General features: G+C 37.8%; 1 protein-coding gene across 4 annotated transcripts in view; it reads left to right on the top strand.

Moving 5' to 3' along the window:
* The window catches only part of si:ch211-26b3.4 (connector enhancer of kinase suppressor of ras 2), a 597975-nt gene that overhangs the window by 499895 nt on the left and 77346 nt on the right, over nt 1-20734 (top strand). For all 4 annotated transcript variants that reach the window (XM_051935079.1, XM_051935080.1, XM_051935081.1 and 1 more), the window contains 2 exons: nt 13600-13648; nt 19740-19788. In XM_051935079.1, coding sequence (XP_051791039.1) covers nt 13600-13648; nt 19740-19788 — 98 coding nt within the window. The remainder of the gene's footprint in view (nt 1-13599; nt 13649-19739; nt 19789-20734) is intronic.

The raw sequence follows: 20734 nt of genomic DNA on the forward strand, positions 1-20734 counted from the left end.
ACTTATTGGTGCCTCTGCACAGAAGAACAGCAGCAACAAGCACCTGTTGGGCTCACATGCTTCGGTGCGGCACGGTACTGTCTGCCTCACTTTGTGCCTTTTCACGCGGTTTTATGTCCAATCAGCAAAACTAAATATGTCACACACATCCATTAAAGATATTAGCCAGACTGTGGAAAGTCAGGGTGTATAATAAACGTGTCTGCAAACATTATATTGATGACATACAGAGAGACAGCAACAGGCATGCGCCAACTGCATGCATCAACCCAGTGTGTGAGGGAGAGCACAGTTCGAGTTGAGGTGAGGCTTGTCGCTGCCACACCTCACGTCTCGCTCCTGTATTTGAACAGGAAATGCACAAAGTCAGTGATTTTGACTATAAAAAGGATCAAAACTATTGGAATCATACAGAAAAGAAATTTATAGCACAGACCAGTGACACATTTATTTTATGTTATCATTTTTAGTTTTTTTACTTTTCATAATGACAAGCATCTGCCTCCCTTGAACGCACGTCCCTGATCTACTGTAAGCATTCTATATTGGATTTATTTATACAAGAACTGCTAGTATTATGTTGAGTCCATTTAAAGACATCACTTCTCTGTATTAGCTGTTTGTAAGTTTTATTATTAATATTCAAGAAATAAGGTATTTTTGCATTTCTTGTATTGTGATAAAATGTTTGTGCTCGTTGGATTAATAATTGAAGTTTGTAAATATATTTGACTTTACTGCAGGCACACAGCTCAGTCATTAAATACACATCTAACTGGGCTTAATGTTTTGCAATAAATACTTACATGCTTGGTTAAAACTCTGTATATTTAATATGTGCAGTCTAATTAGTGACTTTAAATGTGTGCAGGCAGAGATGCGATTGATGACTGCTGACACACACTGTAGGTAGAATCAGGTGAAACAATGTGCTGGCAGGGCCGCAGGAGGCTAGCTGTGCTGCTGCATCATGTGGCTAAAGATAAGCGTCATACCACAACTGTCTCTTCTCAAAGATGACCTTTCTGTCACCAGTGTAGCTTTATCAGTGGACACAGAAGCATCTGTGAGAATGGCCTCTCCTCTTGAATGCATAATTCAGATTGAATCAGCATGACTGATTCTTTGCTTGCTAACAATTTACATATACCCTTCTCAGATGAGCTGGACTGGCTCATTTAAATTTCCTCCTATTCTTTGCATTTATGATTCTTATTTCTCTTGAGAGTCACTGTCGTGTCTCAAGCCTTTCTAACTGACATGATGCACTTGCCTGAATTGAGCGGCACAGAGAAAATACAAAAATTACAGGATGCTAAAATCATGTCCCTGTTAAAAGTAAAAAGTGACAGATTAAAAAACTATCTGGAGATGCTACTATGTTAGGTCCGGTTACAAACAAAGACACTGTGTATTTTACATATTTTTGCAGCTTCATAGCATGAACACCAACCCATGATGGCAATTTTACAGTATATTCAAAACTAGCTGTGTTACCTGTCTAAGATGGGTTGAAATCTAAATAATCAATGTAGACCTCAGCATTAACATTTTTCCTGTGCACCATCAATTAGAATGTATTTTGTAATGCATGTAGTAATGAAATGCATTGTGTTTGTCATTCCAACATATGGCGCATCACATACATTTGTAGTAAAAAATGCATTACAACAAATGTTTGTCATGTGCCATCTGTTGGAATGACAATTGCATCCCATATGTTTCTGCTATGTGGGTTTTGCTAGGGGATTCATAAAAGTAGTGTTAATATTTGTGATGTACCATCTGTTGGAATGGAAGATGCAATGCATTTTATTACTAAAAATGCTTGTGATGCTCCATTTGTTGGAATGACACAGACCTGGCAACCAGACTGACACACAAATACTCAGACACTTGGCCTTTTATGTAGGTGCACTATGGTACTATTGTTAATACAGAGTATACTGTATATTGTTTAGAATGTACAGTGAGATTGGATTATTGTCAAAGACATAGCCATTAGCTGAAACTGATCTATTGCTTTACAGTCCTATTGTTGTGCTGCTAGAGAGTTCCCAAGCACTTAAATCCCAAATAGTTCCAAAAATGCCCACTACAGTGGAAAATCCTGTCAAAAAAGATAGTAACACAAAGCCACACTGAAACTTTATAAAATAAAATATTTATTTCACAAAAAGGTTTTGTGACACTGTTAACCTCTGAAGACCACAAAAGGCATATAACACCTGCAAAAGACAATTTCAGAAGCAACCAAGTCCCATAACAGTAATCCAGTGGTGAAGTCAAAAAATAAAGCTGAAGGTCAAAAATCACAAAAATCACAAAGCACAGCAAAAGACACAAAAACTCACCAACTCCAGAGTGCATTGGCAATGAACCGCCAAGAAACTGTGTCCACTCCATGGCAGTGATGGGCAGGTGGTCCAAATCAAATACAAAGAAAATGCAAATAAACATAAATAATAGAATGAAAAATGAACAAAGAATAGATTCAAGAAAGATATGAACCCCAGCAGCTCAAATATAACACCTTTACCTTAACCATAGGGTCCCTAAACAATGGTCAACTAGTCAAAGTGATTGCTGGTCAATAAAAACAATGTTTGGTGAAAATTGACACGAAAAGAGTCTGGATGGAGACTTGATGCCACATAGAGGTGGCATAACCAGACGCTGTTCCCTGGCAGATCTGAGTGGATAAAAAGGAGCATAGCACTTCACCAGTGCCTCCATATACTCAGGTGCTGACCCACTGACTACTCTGTAGGCCAAGTATCAGGAATCTGAACTTGCTGTGTGCTGCTAATAGGAGCCAATGTAGCAACCTGAAGAAAGGAATAACATGTGCTTGTCTTAGGTAAATACAAGACTGGCTGCTGCATTCTAGATCATCTGCTGCAGATTGATAGTACATGTGAGTACTCCTACCAGAAGTGAGTTACAGTATACCAGATGCGACAAGACCAAAGCCAGGACCAGAAGTTGTGCTGCATGCTCTGTAAGATAAAGTCTGATCTTGTGGATGTTGAACTTGCATGAATGAGAAACAGCAGAAATGTGGTCAGACAAAGATAGCTGCTCATCAATCACCACCCCAGGCTTGCAAACTGACCTGGTAGGTGTTAGCGACAGTGAGCCAAGCTGTACAGAGATGGGGAGTTGAACAGACTGGCAGGCTGAAAAAGCTCAGTTTGGTCAAGTTGAGCTGTAGGCGGTGTTCCTTCATTCAGGTTGAGATATCAATAAGAAATCAGTAAGTAGTTCACAACAGCTGCCAGGGAAGTCCTGATATATTCACAGATGTCTTTTCAGTGTTCCCTTATTTTTAAAAACATAAAGTGAAAACTGAAGCTAGTTTCTCTAGCAATGTAAGTGATATGCTATGTTAGCAAATTAAATGAGATTAATGCTTTGCTTATATGACTCACTGTAACACTATTTTGGATTAAGCAAGTCTATATAATGGATGGATGAATGGATGGATGGACATTTAATTTGAACGATAATATCAGTTCCTGAAATATTTGCATTTTTGAGAATATTCGCCTTTCTTTTTTCTTCTGAACCTCCATTACTTCTTTTCTGCCATGTTGCAAAAAAAAAAAAAGCATACTAAGAGTTCAATGTCAATATTATGTGCCGTAAGTAAAAGTATTCTTCCAGTTAAAGGGCTAATACAAAGAGGTGTAGACAAAACACAATTTATACATGTCTTCAAAAGGTTTTTTAGTCGTTGCACTGGGTTGCTTTCTTGCAATTATTTGGGTGTCTGCTTTTATGGGAGTTATTTATCTGTGTGCAGCAGTATTTCAATGGGTATGACTTTTAGAGTGTGACGCACAAATCCTGATGACATGGACAGCACTGAGATGGCTTCTTTCTGTTTTAAAAAACTGGTTATTCTTCTGGTCAAAGTAAGGTTACAAATGACAGGGCCAAAATGTAGTAAGTGAGCCACATATTGTTAAAACAGCAATGACCACCAGTAGAATAATCATCCCTCATGCACAATTAGTTATGTAGAATAAACATCAAAGCACAACAAGGCTGTCTAACATTTTTTGAAATTGAAATAATGTTGAACATTTGATTATTATTCTTTAAGAGTTGTAGTATTGTATTAGGAAGTCGGGAGTGGCAGAGAAGTATGTAAGAGTTGTACAAATTAAGTACAAGGGTAGTGTGACAGTGGTGAGAACTGCAGTAGGAGTGATGGATGCATTTAACATGGAGGTGGGATTACATCAGGGTTGACAGATGAGATTAGACAGGAGTCCCCGTGGACTATGATGTTTGCTGATGACATTATGATCTGCAGTGAGAGTAGGGAGCAGGTTGAGGAGACCCTGGGGAGGTGGAGATATGCTCTAGAGAGGAGAAGAATGAAGGTCAGTAGGACCAAGACAGAATACATGTGTGCAAATAAAAGGGGGGTCAGAGGAATGGTATGGATGCAGGGAGTAGGTTTGGTGAAGGTGGATGAGTTTAAATACTTGGGATCAACAATTCAGAATAATGGGGATTGTGGAAGAGAGGTGAAAAAGAGAGTGCAGGCAGGGTGGAATGGCTGGAGAAGAGTGTCAGGAGTGATTTGTGACAGACGGGTATCAGCATGAGTGAAAGGGAAGGTATACAGGATGGTAGTGAGACCAGCTATGTTATATGGGTTGGAGACGGTGGCACTGACCAGAAAGCAGGAGACAGAGCTGGAGGTGGCAGAGTTAAAGATGTTAAGATTTGCACTGGGTGTGACGAGGATGGATAGGATTAGAAATGAGTACATTAGAGGGTCAGGTCAGCTCAGGTTGGACGGTTTGGAGACAAAGTCAGAGAGGCGAGATTGCGAGTTGGTTTGGACATGTGCAGAGGAGCGATGCTGGGTATATTAGGAAAAGGATGTTAACGATAGAGCTGCCAGGAAAGAGGAAAAGAGGAAGGCTTAAGAGAAGGTTTATGGATGTGGTGAGAGAGGACATGCAGGTAGTGGGTGTAACAGAACAAGATGCAGAGGACAGAAAGATATGGAAGAAGATGATCCACTGTGGCAACCTCTAATGGGAGCAGCCAAAGAAGAAGAAGAAGTTGAAGATTTGATAGTTTCCACAGTAGGACTTAAAAAGCACCTCATTGTAAGTTAACATAAATTGTATATTTTCACAACATAATTCTGAAACCTGCTTAATCAAATTGTGGTTCTTGTGGAGCAATACCAAGTATAAGGTAAGAATTGGCTCCAAACAGAGAGTCAGTCCACCACTGAGCCCACTCGTGCATCATGCAGGCCATGTTTGAATAACCAATTAAACCAACAACATATCTTTGGGGTGTTGGAGGAAAACAGGAGTACCTGGAGAAAACCCCCTTTGGACACAAAACAAATGAGTTCAAGCTAAGCATGCTGGATCCATGAGACATCCATTAATATTATGCTTGCTTATAGTTGTTTTTTATTCTGCTGTGAAGATATAAAGATTTGTTTTTGGCATTATATTTGCTAACTTTAAGTTACTTTTGCCAAGCAGCTACTGAAGGTATGAACTCTAGATAGAACAGTATTCAAAGTATTCAGAATTTAAAGAGTCACTGCACACTGTGCACACAAATCTGAACCTTGGCTTGCATCGGAGCAATTTAGTCTCACCTGTTAACATAGCGGCTTGGCCTTATGCAGTTGGCAGAAATTAATGCAAAAAAGAATAAGAACTTGTAAAACCCATAGGGTTCCCAACTTTGTTTAAAAACTATGCCATTTCATTGCAGTTCCTTGTGCAACTTTTTATTTACCACAATTTATTAAAATTCACCCCTATACTTCTCCTATTCATTATTGTCATAAGACTCTGAAGGATAAATCCTCATGTATTGCACCCAAGTAATAACTTGCAATCTATTAATCATAATAAAAATAAATTAAAAATTGTAACAGAAAAAGAATGAACATATTTGTTTCAGAAAATGTGCAGACAGCTGCATTCTTCCATTTCTTAAAAGCATGACATACCGGCTTCCTGTCATTTTCCCAAGGTGATGATACCTGGTTGTATTAATTGCACACAGCTGGTCTTTGAATACAACATCCCTGCAAACCTGTGATTTAGTTTTCATTATATCTTCTCCGGCAAAAGGGTTTTTAGCATTTTTCACTTTTCATCTCTCAGTCAAAATTATTTTTGTTGTCTGTCTTGTGAAAAATATGGGACAAAAATAAGATGTTTACATTATTGCATTGAGAGAGATAAAATAAAAATTGTGTGGAAACTTTTTTTTGAAATACTGATTTGCTCCTGGCAGATCATGGAAATCACGCTAACAGTAAAGTATCTGCCAGAATTATGCACACAGAGGAACAAAAGCAATGTGGCATCGTTTTGGAAAAATGTGACAGACTAACACTAGTCAGCTGTAAACAGCAATTTCCTTCTCATCTACTTAAACATTTATTGTGACATATCTGTACATCACAGTATACTGTGGGACATGCTGAAACATCCTGAGACTGAGACTTCATGGGATTCCCTCGAGGTTGCTGGATATCATGACCGGCCTGTACACTGGTACTGTGAGTACTGTGCAGAGTGGAGGCAGAACCTCTGTGTTTTTCTCAGTTGATTTTGGGGTTCATCATGAGTGTGCTCTTGCTCCTACTCTGTTCAGTGCTTACATGGGCTGGGTGTTGGGCAAGGTCGTGGGGTCCAGCGGCTGTGGGACATCTGTTGGTGAAGAAAGATTCACTGATTTTGACTTCTGATTATACTATGATCTTCGCGGAGTCAATGGAAGATCTGAACGGGGGTCTCAAGAGACTGAGTTAGGAGTCTGAGTGTCTGGGCTTGCGAGTGTCCTGGATAAAAACCAAGATCCAGGCCTTTAATGACCTCTTGGGCACAGCCATCAGCAGTGTGTCTGTCTACAGAGAGAGTGTTGGCCTTGTCGAGGGGTTTACTTACCTTGGCAGTGACATTCATGTCTCTGGTGACACTTCCTATGAAGTTAGTAGACGGATTGGGAGAGCATGGGGGGGTCATGACATTGCTGGAAAGTTTGCGATATCTAGGCAAAGGATGAAGATCCAAGTTTTTATAGTCCTGGTGCTTCCTGTCTTGCTATATGGTTGAGAGACATGGATGCTAACCTGTGACCTGAGACGAAGACTGGACTCTTTTGGTACTGTATCTCTTCAGAGAATCCTTGGGTACCGCTGGTTTGACTTTGTGTCGAATGAGTGGTTGCTCATGGAGTACTGAATGAGGCACATTACCTGCATTGTGAAGGAGCATCAGTTACACCACTTCAGCCATGTGGCGTGATTCCCCAAGGGTGATGTGGCTCACTGGATCCTCATTGTTGAGGACTCGAGTGGTTGGGCCAGGCCAAGGGGACAGCCACGTAACACCTAGCTGTGGCAGATAGAGGGTCATTTCTGGAGGGTGGGCCTGGACTGCGTGTCTGCCTGGGGGGCTGCCAACCAGGATCCCAAGCTGTTTCGTCATGTGGTGGGTGTGGCAATGCTCCTCCACCTGACCTGATAGTATACAGTACATATATAAGCACTATAATGATGATGTTCCTGTATCAAAACACCCAGATTCTGGTTGAGTTCTGAGCTTGTTTGCCTACTGTGTTTGGATTACATGGCGTCCTCTTCAGGATATACTGTACTTTATTTACAAAGTCCTACAATTTGTTATTGGTTGACTGACAGCTCTTAACTGAGCCTAGGTTAGTAAAAATACGTCTACGTATGTATGTGAGCATCCCAGCACCATGCTCTTCTAAAAGTAAGAGGCCATTTCTACTTCTGGTTTTCCCCACATCTGTTTCTGTGCCGATTACTGCTGCACTTGGGTTCACAAGGTAATTGGAGCTCATCTATGTTGTAATGTAACCATATTAAATCACTACAGATAGCACGCAATACACAGGTTTACTGTGATCCAAATCAGTTATTTGCCTCTGCTTCTAAAGTGTAAATATATAAGATGGTGCATAAAGTAGAGGCAAAACAGTGAAACAATAGCTGTCTCACACAGCCCAGGAGAGTAGTTCTGAATCCCAATTTAGTGTTTTGATGTTGTTTGCTGTTTGTTCAGAGTTGGTCCCCACTTTCATTTACTTATATGGCTGATGCCTTTACCTAAGGCAACTTACCGGTGCAATATTTAGGATAAAATTGGTTACATTTCTTTGTGGTTTTCCAATTAGAGCCCAGGCAGGGCAAGAGACTTGCTCATGGTCACACAGTGTCAGTAGCAGGATTTGAACCCACAACCTCTGAGTTTGAAGTCCACAACCTTAACCACTATGCCACACTGCCTATAAAACCTTGTTGTGTCTGTTTTTTCTATTTTCCATAAAACCATAACCTTAACATTTTAACTTGGCCATTATTATCAACAACACTGGGTAACTAACCGATAAAAAATAGCATCTTTGGGTGGTGTAATCCTTTAAAATTAATCGTTAAAATAAAATGCTTAACTAGCAAATTAGGAGTCTTTTAGGTAAACATGTTTATTTATAGGAGCCTGGAGCATAGTCAAATGTACCATCCTAAAAGAACTAAAACTCCTTCTAAAAATCATCAAACATTGGAGACATCATATAAAATAACTGTTATTCCAATGGAATATTTTCTCTACTAGTGCCACATTATACTCAACCTGTAGAGTTTAAAAATCTGTAATGCTAAACAAATATATAAAAACAAATGTGAACATGCATGAAGCACATCTTCATTTAGCACCTGCAAAGCAGTCATGAGTACATTTCACAGTAATAAAGTAAAATACAAGGTCACAGAAATAATGACAAAAGAATCTCTAATGCATTCCTCTTAATTTACAGCCTCAGTATGCTTTGCATTCCTCCATATCTTTAAAACTGTAAGAATTGTCTGTCTGTCATGCAAAATCTCACACACTCGTGCCCTTTGAAGCTTGATCTTGGTGTCAATCAACAGCTTATGCCATGACATACACAATGCTGTCCATGACTGGTGCCATCGAGGAATGGTGTGACCGAAATTTCATTTCAAGTCCCTCTCATGGCTGACACAGACGCTGCAGTGCACTTGACCTCATTGGATATCCATGGCTGACTGATTACAATGCTGGTCTGACATAAACGCGACCCCTGAATTACATATGTGGCCCGTAACAGCCACTATTTAAGTTTTCAACACAACATGTATACTGCCACGTAGCACTGGCAGACAAGACCATCGATGTGCACCATCCTACATCACTGACGCGTAAACTACGGCCAAGCGAACTTGATGTATGTCTGACAAAAAAACAGCTAAAACAAACTGAGAACTCTTACAATAATCTTGACGGTTTGACCAGGAGTGCCTGATTTCATGTCAGATGCATGCACCACCTACTTCCTATGTGTTTTCCGGGTATATACTGGACAGGATAAGAAACCTGCTGACAAGTATTGATGGTGATCTACAGTATGTTACACAGACAGGATGATCTTCTTCATTGCTCACAAGTCAAACTGTTCTAAACCGTAACAAAGTCCTTTCCGCTTTCAGCTCACAAGCAAGGTGACAGCACCATCCACAGTGTGACCTGGGTTTGTGTATGTACTAACAGCACAGTCACAAATGCTCCCCATGGCCTAGCGTACCAACGACTGGAAGAAAACCAGTGCCATCTACTGACTGTCACTTACACTACACACACATCATCACAAAAGAAGAGTGTAAACAAAGCAATGCCATAAAGAAAAGTAACAACTGTTAACACTGCATGCCTGCAAACCAAACATAGGAAGTAATTCGTTACAGACCAACAACACACAATAAGATGAAATGACACTGCTGACCATGCCAAAGCACGGTTTAGGTTTGAGTATAGAGCCATTGAGCCACATGCTAACATTCTGGCCCATCAACATGCCAGACTCAACCTTCCGATACAGACCAAGCCCCTGCCAAACCCGCTCACAGGTCTCCTTGAATACAAACAGATCTACCACCACTTATGTCCACATACAAATGTTGCTTTTACAGTTCCACGTCAATGTTTGTTAGATGAACATTAAGTTCAAGTTCAAGGCAAGTTGGATCAGCTACAGTATGTCCTTACTGTGGGGCAATATTTTTCTGGGAGGATAACAAAAATTATGTTGCCAAAATGGAAACATATTGCTTACTCAATGTGAACCACCACACATTATAAAAGACATCACTTCTACAGGAAGTACAAGAAAAACCTATTTAGGACATATTTTCAGTATCGAGAGCTCCTTAGCTTTTGCATCCATCCATCCATCAATCCATTTTGCATCTATTGGTAATCCACTAGGACATGGTGCCTATGTGTTCAGAATTCCTAATTAAGTCTACCAGTATATTGGTGGGCCCTGCAAAGTCTAACTCCAGGCTATGCCAATCTTTACCTTACAGACCCTCATGAAACACTTAGAGAGAGACTTTCTAGACCGGCAGATACATATATTTCTCCTCATTTACTTTGAACACTTAAAGATTTCATTGATGCTAGCAATACTTACACTCAAGCATTTAAAAATATGAAACAACTTGAAGAAGAATAAAAAATTAAAAGGACAAGCAACAGGCAGACACATTTAAAAAGTTACAATGTACTAAATAACCAAATTTGTACAATACTACTGAAATTATAATGTTCCAACACTGAATGATATTGCTGTCACCTTCACTGCAAATAATAGTCAACCAAAAGCACAAAATGATTTTGTTTTTTTCTCCAAACAATAGCAACCCAAAGGTCTTTCCATTTTTAGCTTTCATGTCGATCTGACCCTTTATCGTTTCCACTCAGTGAACATGGCAGGAGCCTTCTGCTTGAAAGAGTAGATGAGAAAACTTTAAACAACTCTTCATTTGTATTTGCATCATTTGGCTAACAGGCAAGACTTCAGCCTGGAAACTTTTTCAATATTACATGGCTGAAACATACATCAAAGTAGAAAGAAACAGGCATATGATAAAATCTAAACCAACTTCGCTTTGAAAAATACAAAGGACTTATTTACCATCCAAATACAACAGCAACTACAAACATTACGCCCAGAAATGTATTTCAACTTTTGTCAATTCTCTGCGAAATATTGTAAAAAAAAAATTCAAGACGTGATGGCAATTACAAATACCTTTAAGTGAACCATAAGGCAGTAACTTTATACGATGTGAGGAGTATACAATGGTCAAAATCTACTGTAAATGGATGAACTCCGTCCTTAGAGTAATAACGACCCAAGTCATTTTTAATATCCTCACTGTTTTCTGTTAATTGAAAATAAATTCTGTGCTTGAATACATTCTTGTTTATCATGTGGTGACAGAGAGTGGTGGCATATTGTATGTTGGTTGTTCATGCAAGTAAGGATTTCACTATACTTGGTATGAAGGACAATACTTCTACTATTGCAACTTTAAATTTCTTTTAAAATTAAGTGGACATGTGCCCTACATTTGAGTCTGACAACGGCTGCTTAAAGTACATGCTTTTCTGTAGCTTGGTGCCTCTTGTTTTTAGGCCCCTTATACCCCTTTCATTCTCTTGTGGTCTTAGAAATTCACTGCAGGGCCAATCATTATGTTTCCTAACTTAATTGTTTGAAAAAAAACCCTCATATTTAATTGCCTATTTCTAGCCCTACCACCTTCTCCTGGGGTAGTCATGAATTTTCTGTCTAAAAAATTGTTAACTTACACAGTAACATCATCACATGCAATTCCACTGTATACCAAGTGACTAGACTTTTCAGAATCATCTGGTATGCTTTCAATTTCAAGTTTTCTGTGTGTTTTCTATTGGCATATTCTCAGCATGGCACTTACTGGAATTGAAGTTGGACTGTTTAAGATATTACACCTAATAAAGCTGTGCAGTATCATAAGGAAATCTGTCAAAATGTCTGTGCAAATGCCAGCAGCTTAAGAAGTGCAAACATGCTAGAGAGAGATATCTTTTGGCATGTGGAAGCTAATGTACCATTTCGTTTTTTTTCTATGGCTGGTAAGTGTCACAATATTTCTCTACTGCAGCATTATAGATAAAGGTATTACTGTCTCAGTAGCTGCAAACTGGCAATCAACTAAATAAAGATATTGATAGCAATGGTCACACTGAAGGGTCATTCCATTATAACAATTTGGCAGTAACAATAAACATGTATGCCATAGGTTATTACAGAAAATTTTTATTCATTTTAATACACTTTGTAATCAAGAACATGGAGGGAAATAAGTGACTTTGAATAGGAGGTCTATGTTCTTAATGTGTTGGAAGAGTCAATAGCAGTAGGAATGCCTCAGGATCGATACTTGAGCTTGCATCATTCTGACTGATCTCTTAATCAAAGTGGTTTAACATTTTTTGTGCCATTGTTCCCACTGAACAATATTCCAAATGCTTTGTAGTGTCTTACTTTGATAGATAGATAGATAGATAGATAGATAGATAGATAGATAGATAGATAGATAGATAGATAGATAGATAGATAGATAGATAGATAGATAGATAGATAGATCAGCAGTTAGGCTCCCTACTTAGATTAACCCAATAAGCTAGCGACAGGGTGTTGAGTCTTTAACCTTGTGGTTTTCAGGTCCATCTTGTTATATTGTTTTCTGATGAAAACAAAAATCTGTGGCAGGAAATTGTAAAACAGGAAATAACAAAAGACCTGCATCACTGCTTTGTGTTTGAATTCTATCTAAGCAAATGAGGAAAGAACTAAGAATAAAAAAAGTTAATTTTAGGTGGTGAATTGGCTAGTCTGATGACTTAAGTGTTAGCTTTCTAAGTTTCACAAATCTTCAAAAGTTTTATTTTGATACCTTTTTTTCTCTCTCTTATAAGGTAGATCTATATCAAAAGGGAAATACTGTCACAGCTTATTAAGTAATACAGGGACTTTTCAAAAAGAATGTACAGTATGTGTGTGCAATTGATTGATTTGACTGAACAGACAATTCAGCTGGTGTTCCTTTGTTCAGAATCAGTAGGTACAACGACTTTAACACTCCAAACACCTTCACAAGGAAATGAATAAATCTTGAGCAAGATACCAGTTCATTTCTAATGTTAAGCCATAAGAAGATTGTTTTTTATAAGCTGGAAACAATGGACTCCTCTTAAAAGAGTGAAAAGGCAAGTTATGCAATAAAACATAAAACACACATTCATGGTGGAAGTCATGCTCTTCATTGGCTGTATTTGGTACCCTGTGGCACTTAAAGTGAAACCCTTGGATTATTTAGGTAAACGCAAAATACAATAAGACATGTAAGAACAGAAGTAAGTCTTGGAAGTTGTGAGGAGTGAGAAGTGAACAGACTGACAGCTTGTGTTATATGCCAGTTTCTTCTTAAGGATGTACAGTAGCTTGTTGCCATCAATTTTTCACGTTTTCATCTTTTCATTTACACTAATAGTGCCATATTGCAGCCAATTACATCTCCAGATTACTGTTAAAGGTGTGTATAATACTATGTGAATGCAAAATATTCTATCCTACTTGTGTTATAGATAATGACTCTTGATGTCCTCCCTCTGTGCAGATCATGCTTCATTGACACTACTTTATACTTTTTTGCAGATATGCTAGTTCTGGCATAGACAGACAAGGAGTCACATCCATGAGGAAGGTAATTATCATATTTTGGATAAAGGGTTTATGTTGCATGTCATGCCTTTCTTAATTTAAATAAAATAGGTCAAAGATTTGTCTCGCCTGCACTGAAATATTTAGTGTTTTCTACCGTTACCTTTTCATTTTGCTACTTGGTTATGTTTTATTCCTGAAAGCTCTCCTGGTAATCAAATCCTTACCAAGAAAAACTTTAAAGAATAAAATGTATTACATTTTCAAATTATAATGATGGAAATGAAACAAAATGAACAGCCAACAGCGAGCCCTTGTGATTGTGAGAAATGTGAAAATGTAATGCAGTCATGTTACTCTGATCTTACACTTATCAGCACCCTGCCTGAAATAAAGTGCTGCATCATGTCACACCTGCCAGAAAATATAACTGTGATCAAAAATAACTAAGACTGCTTTGTACTCAGATTTGGTGCGAGAAAAAGTGTTTCTAATTTTGTTGAAGCATGACAAAGGAATCAAATGCGGCTGAAATGCAAAAATAAGCCAACAAGTCTAGCTTCTTATCACTTCTGTCACAACAAAGCCAGCTACTGCTAATGAAGAAATATAGGATTTTCTGCAAGATAAAGTTCAATAAAGAACACATTTTTTTTAAAAATATAGGAACATGTATATCATGAAAGTCAATACACTGAGCTCTCCTTATGTGGGATTATGCACTAAGTGGTATTATATTAAAAGGTTCTTGAGGGAAACTGTCTTCAAGCAATTACTCTGATAAGTCATAACTATTGAGATCAAAAATGATCGCAATGTAGGAGAGCAAGGACCAAGTTGTCTGTTTATTAGCCAAACTCATAAACAATCTTTGAACCTTCCTTCAGTTCTTTGTGATTGCACTTCATGTTCCTAAGTATACGAGGTGTGATCAAAAAATATGTTTTAGAAAGGAAACGTTTATTGCAGTAAAAGATCTACAACTACTAGTCCCCCTCAAAAAAATTCTCCTCCACTTCGAATGCACTTATCCCAACGCTCCTGCCAATTTGTAAAGCCAATTCTGGAAGTTTTCTTTTGAGAGGGTCTTTAGCTGGGCTGTTGTGGCTGCCTGGATGTCCTCAATGGATTGAAATCATTTGTCTTTCATGGTCATTTTCAATTTACAGAACATCCAGAAGTCACACGGTGCCAGATCCAGCGAATAAGTTGGATGCGGACACAGTGTAATGTTTTTATTTGACAGAAATTGTTGTACTAGAAGGGCTGTGTGACAAGAAGCCTTGTCATGATGAAGAATGAAACCGTTTCAACATTTTCCTTGGTTATTGATGTTGAAGGAAGTCCTGATCGTTTCTCAGATCCATTACGAAATCGATCAAACCACTTGTAAACAGTCTTAATTGTCGGTGCAGTGTCACCATAAACCGATTTTAACATCTGATGAGTTTCCTGAGCTTTTTGCAATTTGAAACAAAATTTCATGTTAATGTGTTGCTCGTTATCCATTCTTAACGACAAACTTGAAAAACACACTTGAACTCAACAGTGGCTCAGTACTGTCACAACTGACAGTATCAAACAAGTTGAAACTGTCACAAACTAGGCTCTAGGATGGACATGTCAGAACCTGCATTGAATTGTTTTGTGTTGCTCTTGGATAGTGCTCTGCATCAACATTCACCGTACTTTTTGAGCACACCTCGTAGATTCCTTCCAACACAGTAATAGTGTGTACAGTCCTCAGGGAGAGCTCTTAGAGCCTATGTTCAGAGCACATTACTCTTTTCTCTCTCAGAGCCATGCTGGACCTTACTGCTGTCCCTGTGCTACATTTTCCTGCCAATTGTCCTTGGGCCTTTTTCCCAGGCCCAAGATAAATAGAGAAACAAAGACAGTTTCTTTCTTTTCTGTTAAAGAGTGTACCAATTCATACACAGTGAAGAGAACATAGTGATTTTGTATACAAAGCACAGTACAAAGCAAGTGCTCACTTGCCCAGTTCAGGTATACTTACACTATAAGGTTTCCTTATAACAAGTGCAGTAGCTAACCTGTCATGTGCCACAGACTAAAGTACTAGGGTGTTGTATCATGTTAGCCACTATGGATGCAATGAGACGTCAAGCAAAATTACACCTTTTATTGGCTAACTAAACAGATTACAGTATGCAAGCTTCCTTGAAGAAGGGGCCTGAGCTGTCTCAAAAGCTTGCATATTGTAATCTTTTTAATGACATTTTGCTTGACTTCTCATTGCATCCACAAACTAAACAAATACGTTTAACTCCTTCCTGGGTCAAACACCCAATCTTTAGTTTCACCTGCACCTTAGATTCAGACTGTAAGCTCAGTAGGCTCTGAAAAGAAATGGCCTTTTAAATACTACACATCTCTCAGATTGTCAGAAAATACATTGCAAAGTTAGGGAAGCTGTCACAAAACTCTTAGGAACTGTTAGGATGCTTGCTGGTCTTCCCATTTTCAACTGCCCTCAAGCCCTATATGTGCTGCCTCCCTAAATTACAGTCAGCAGACCCCTTAATGATACCTTAACGGTAGACGTTGAACATCTAGGAGACACCTTTCCCGAAAGTTGATTTCCCAAATTTCAGTCCAGGTATTGTAATATAACCCTATTCTTAGCCCGTAACTGGCAAAGAAAAGTAAGCACAGTCCATGCAATCACTTTGTTGATTTGTATCCTGCCAGGCACTACCTTAGTTACCTTAGACATGGACCCATTGGGTACTTTTCCATCACTCACTTGTGATTATCCCTACATTCTAGCTAGAGTTGAGGGTACCACAGTACTAAGAAATGCAGTACTATACTATAACAACATTTCCAGTAACAAGATAGTGTAATGCATTATAGTATAAATTCATGTAATCACATTGCAGTTACTTACTTGAGTAGAATTTTGCTAATTGCATCATATACTTTTCTAAACAAGCATTATGTAAATGTCATAAAAGTATTGAAAGGAAGGAAGTCCATCACACATAATATTTGAGGTGGCAAATTTGACTATGCAATCTGCATTCCCTGCCTGATATGCACTTTACATGCACACTATTTTCATGTAGGCATATAGTATATTGAAATTTTATGATTGCTCAATTTGTATCCTCCTGGGTATGACGTTACTCTGCATCCAGCCCTGCATGTAGGCCCTCCAACCTGCAGGGAAAAACCTGGGGGTTGGTGGCAGAATTGGCACTCCAGCCACCATAAAAAACCTCACGCTGTTCCATTCCATCTGAACTAGTGTTGTGCTGAGGTGTCACCCATTGCATGGCTGCACTCGGGTCCTGAGGTGGTTTGTCATGTGGTGGGTGCTGCAATGCGCTGTATCAACACTTGCTCCTAACCTCTCCTCTCCTCAATTTGTACCAGAGATATGAGTAACTGTATGAATTACTTTTAGTTTGTTTTACTTCAGGACTGTCGTGAGGTTGCCATTATCTCTATTAAGAAATAAAGATTTGAAGTTTTACTTTGAAAGATAACAACATTTTGGTTTTACAGTGCGCTGGAAGAATATGTTTAATGCAGAGAATTTAATTCTAGTTTAAGGAAGATGGGAAAAAATGACCACAATATACAGCTGGGAACTTTACAATTAAACGTATGTGTTTATGTTAATACTTTCGTTCCCTGTGATGTACAGCCTTTTGATCAAAGAGCCCAGAAGCAATTAGATTTACAAAGACTTTTCCAATCAAATGAAAACACTGTAAGCATCATATGTTGTAAAATGCAGTGACATATCCTGTGTAAAAGTAAGGTAACTGAATCTTTACTTCAATTGTTAGTAAATGTAAGATGATTATTTACAAAATGTAAGTGATTTCTTTTTTATCACCACATGCTTATTTTGATCACTTAAGGAGCTCCAAGGCAAGGGAGACACAGATATGGCCATATCCATTGTTTTACACAATAAAAGTAGCTGCCCACCCAATCAACAAGTTCTCTGATCTCCACTAGTAAAAAATAAGCAAACGCTAGTAATAACTTTACCATGTAGTGACTCCGCTTTTTGCAAGTGTTCGAGTGGTTAAATCGGTTATTTTTTTATTTTTTTTAAGATTTTTTTTTTTGTGAATTAAAGAACTTTGCTTTCTGGTTCATGTTGTTGAAATGGTACAGTCATTTGGTAAGTCATGCAGTTAACGTTTTTAATTAACATTTATTGCTATTGCTTATTTCCTAATTAAAGTTAAAAATGAAATTTGGGTGTCATCCTTGTACTTTCCAAATGGTACATATTTGCATGGGTTTGGAGAGTAGCGTCAAAGTAAATTAATTAGTAATGTGGTAACTGTTCCCAGGAATTAATTAGTAAGGTAATCTTGTTAGAAATAGACAGAAGGAATTAATAATTTGTAAGAGATTACTTTCTTTGAATAACGACCCTATCTCTGATTCTGGTCTTATCATCCTGGCTGATCACCTAGTAGTTTTAGGTATTTTTCTGTTGCACTTGGTGCCACTTATGTACTGTGTAAAATTACTCTTACCCCTAGAAAAGATACTGGGAGCCTTGGAATCCAAGGACTAACTGATTTAGTTTTCTAATTCAACTGCCCAGTAGAAACTTAAATAATTTTGTAAAATACCCAGGAGATTATGGGTGGCCAGTTCCATGAATGTCTCCCTGAATTTGTATTATAACCAACCATGGGTCCCGCCAGGTTTATTTTCTCCAGAGGTGTTATTGACTGTAGTTTTAATTCTCCTCTTCTCTGTTATCAGCTGGACACATCTCAACTACAGTATTAATTATCTTACATTGTCAGGAGCTGCTTTTGTTAATCAGTTTGAAATTGCTTGTTTTTCTGTGTGTCTATCCTAATTTATTTTTGTGTGTGCATCATGAATTTTTTAAAACGTGTAATTTGTATTTTATCAGTAACTTGCTACAGAGCAGAGAATGTGTACTCAGTGAAGAGTGCTATATAAAAATAAATTGCCCTGACTTGACTAATGACATTTGTTTAGTTTAGTCTATGTCACTTATGTCTTGAGTGAAGCTTCATTCCTCAAGGACACCTCACCATATTCTGGTGGATCTGTGCTGATGTTTTTCATACTCATTTTAAATTATGCTTAGTGGGTTCTAAAAATTCTATAATAAAGAACAACAAAATATTCTTCATTATTAAAAGTTCATAAACCACATATTTGAACCTGAGTTGTATAGATTTTAAAATAGGGTGTATTTTAGGTAATTAATTGATATTTGTATTTATTCGGGGTCATTATTTGCTTAGCACTACTTTCCACATCAGGTTAACCTGTTAATTTATTATTCATTGATAATGTATATAATAGTTTTTATCTTTTACACTTGTAATAGGAATTTATGTTCTATATTTTGTCATATTTTCATTTAGAATGCTGCCTTTTGTTTGCATTGTTTGATTCTTTCATTTCATTTAAAATTAGTTAATGCTGAGTATTTCAAATGGATTAGTAACTACCTGGTAGCACATTCTCCAAATGTTCCTCTACAAGAAAGCTCAGTTTTAGGTTATGGATATGCCTGATATCAGACAATCAGTACTAACTTGCTCTCCCAGCAAGCAGTGTTTTAAATTGCATTTTGTTTTTCTTTGTTTTCATTTTTTTTTTTTACAATTTTTATCTGATGTCCACTTCTTAATGGCCCCCATGATACTTCTGTATAATATCCAGGAACATATGAGGGCTTTAATAAAAGCACACATTAGATTTGGACTTCAGTCACCTGGCAACCTAAAACTCTTAATTACTTTGAAGAGCAGACTGGGGATCCCTTGTTATGAAGGAGAATTAAAGAAGGGAGTCTTTACCGCTGCTCACCTCAGGCATAATGGTGTCTTCTTCTTCTTTGCTCTAATTAAAAATGGTCCCAAATGATGGAATGTATTTTAGCTGACTGGTGAAAATTTACTATATTCTAGGAAATACTGCTGGGACTAAGGGATTGAAAGTAATGTGTTTCCCATCATCCACATTTCCATTTGCACAGTGCTGGGCTTTCTCCATAAATGAACTTTACGTCATGAAGCAGGTCATGTTTTTACATTTCTAGGGAATATAAGAGTTTGGAAGCTGACTCTGCATTTTCTTTCTATTTCTTTTAGTCATTTCATTACGCCTCACTAAGAACTAAAACCAAAAAGAGAACCAAAGGTAAGAAATGAAAGGTTGAAATTTACGTAGCATGTTTAAGTGTGCTGTGGAGTGTTGCTGGGTTGCTGCTATCTTGAAAGGTAAATTTAGTGAATGTGGTAAAATAGAAAATATTTCTGTCATATTCCTCAAATTTGAGAAACATAGAGAAGTATATTCCAAATGTTACACACACTTATTTGGATTTATGAATAGCTTATAAGTGAAATGACAAATGTGTTGATGGTGAGGTACAGCATATTTTCTTCAGAGAAAGTAAGGTTAAAGAAAGTCTTCACAAATATAACAGAACAGACCAATGCTGAAAAATGACTTATTAAAAATTCTTATTGGAGCTTTTGGGAGTATTTATTATTACAGGCTATGTTAGCTTCAATAAAGTATGACTTCAATAACAAATAAGGGGTCTTGGATCCATATTTGACCCATTAGGATTAAATTGAAGAACTGTATTTATTAATGACTGTAAAAGGGAAGCTGCAAAACCTGTTAGTTGTGCAGAACAAATTATGTGTCTGAGTGAGAAAGATGTAGAAGGGCTGCACAAGGTGACATGTCCATGTGTAATAACCAATTTATGGTATGTAAGCTCAAGTTGTGAAAGTAAAGGAAAAAGAATAAGCTCTGTGTGAACATTCATTAAGCTTTTTAACTTAAATTTCCAAGATGCTGACCCTCACAATCTTTCAATTCATCTTCTAAAATGGGTTAATTATAGAAAAGCTGCTTAATCATTGCTAGGACATGTGCAGTTACTTTTTTGACTTTTGGATATTACTTTCTTAGGGTTCTTTCTGGTTCATTTTAACCTTTTAGCTTAGGTGTCTAATAGCTTTAATGACACCTCATTTCCAAAACCCCTCTGGATTTTAATTTCCTGGTCAATTAATTTTTGTCCATTTGTGGACAGGCATTTTTCAATCTGCAGCCGGAATATTATCGAACT

Source organism: Erpetoichthys calabaricus, chromosome 12 (assembly GCF_900747795.2).
Source record: "Erpetoichthys calabaricus chromosome 12, fErpCal1.3, whole genome shotgun sequence".
NCBI classification, from domain to species: domain Eukaryota; kingdom Metazoa; phylum Chordata; class Cladistia; order Polypteriformes; family Polypteridae; genus Erpetoichthys; species Erpetoichthys calabaricus.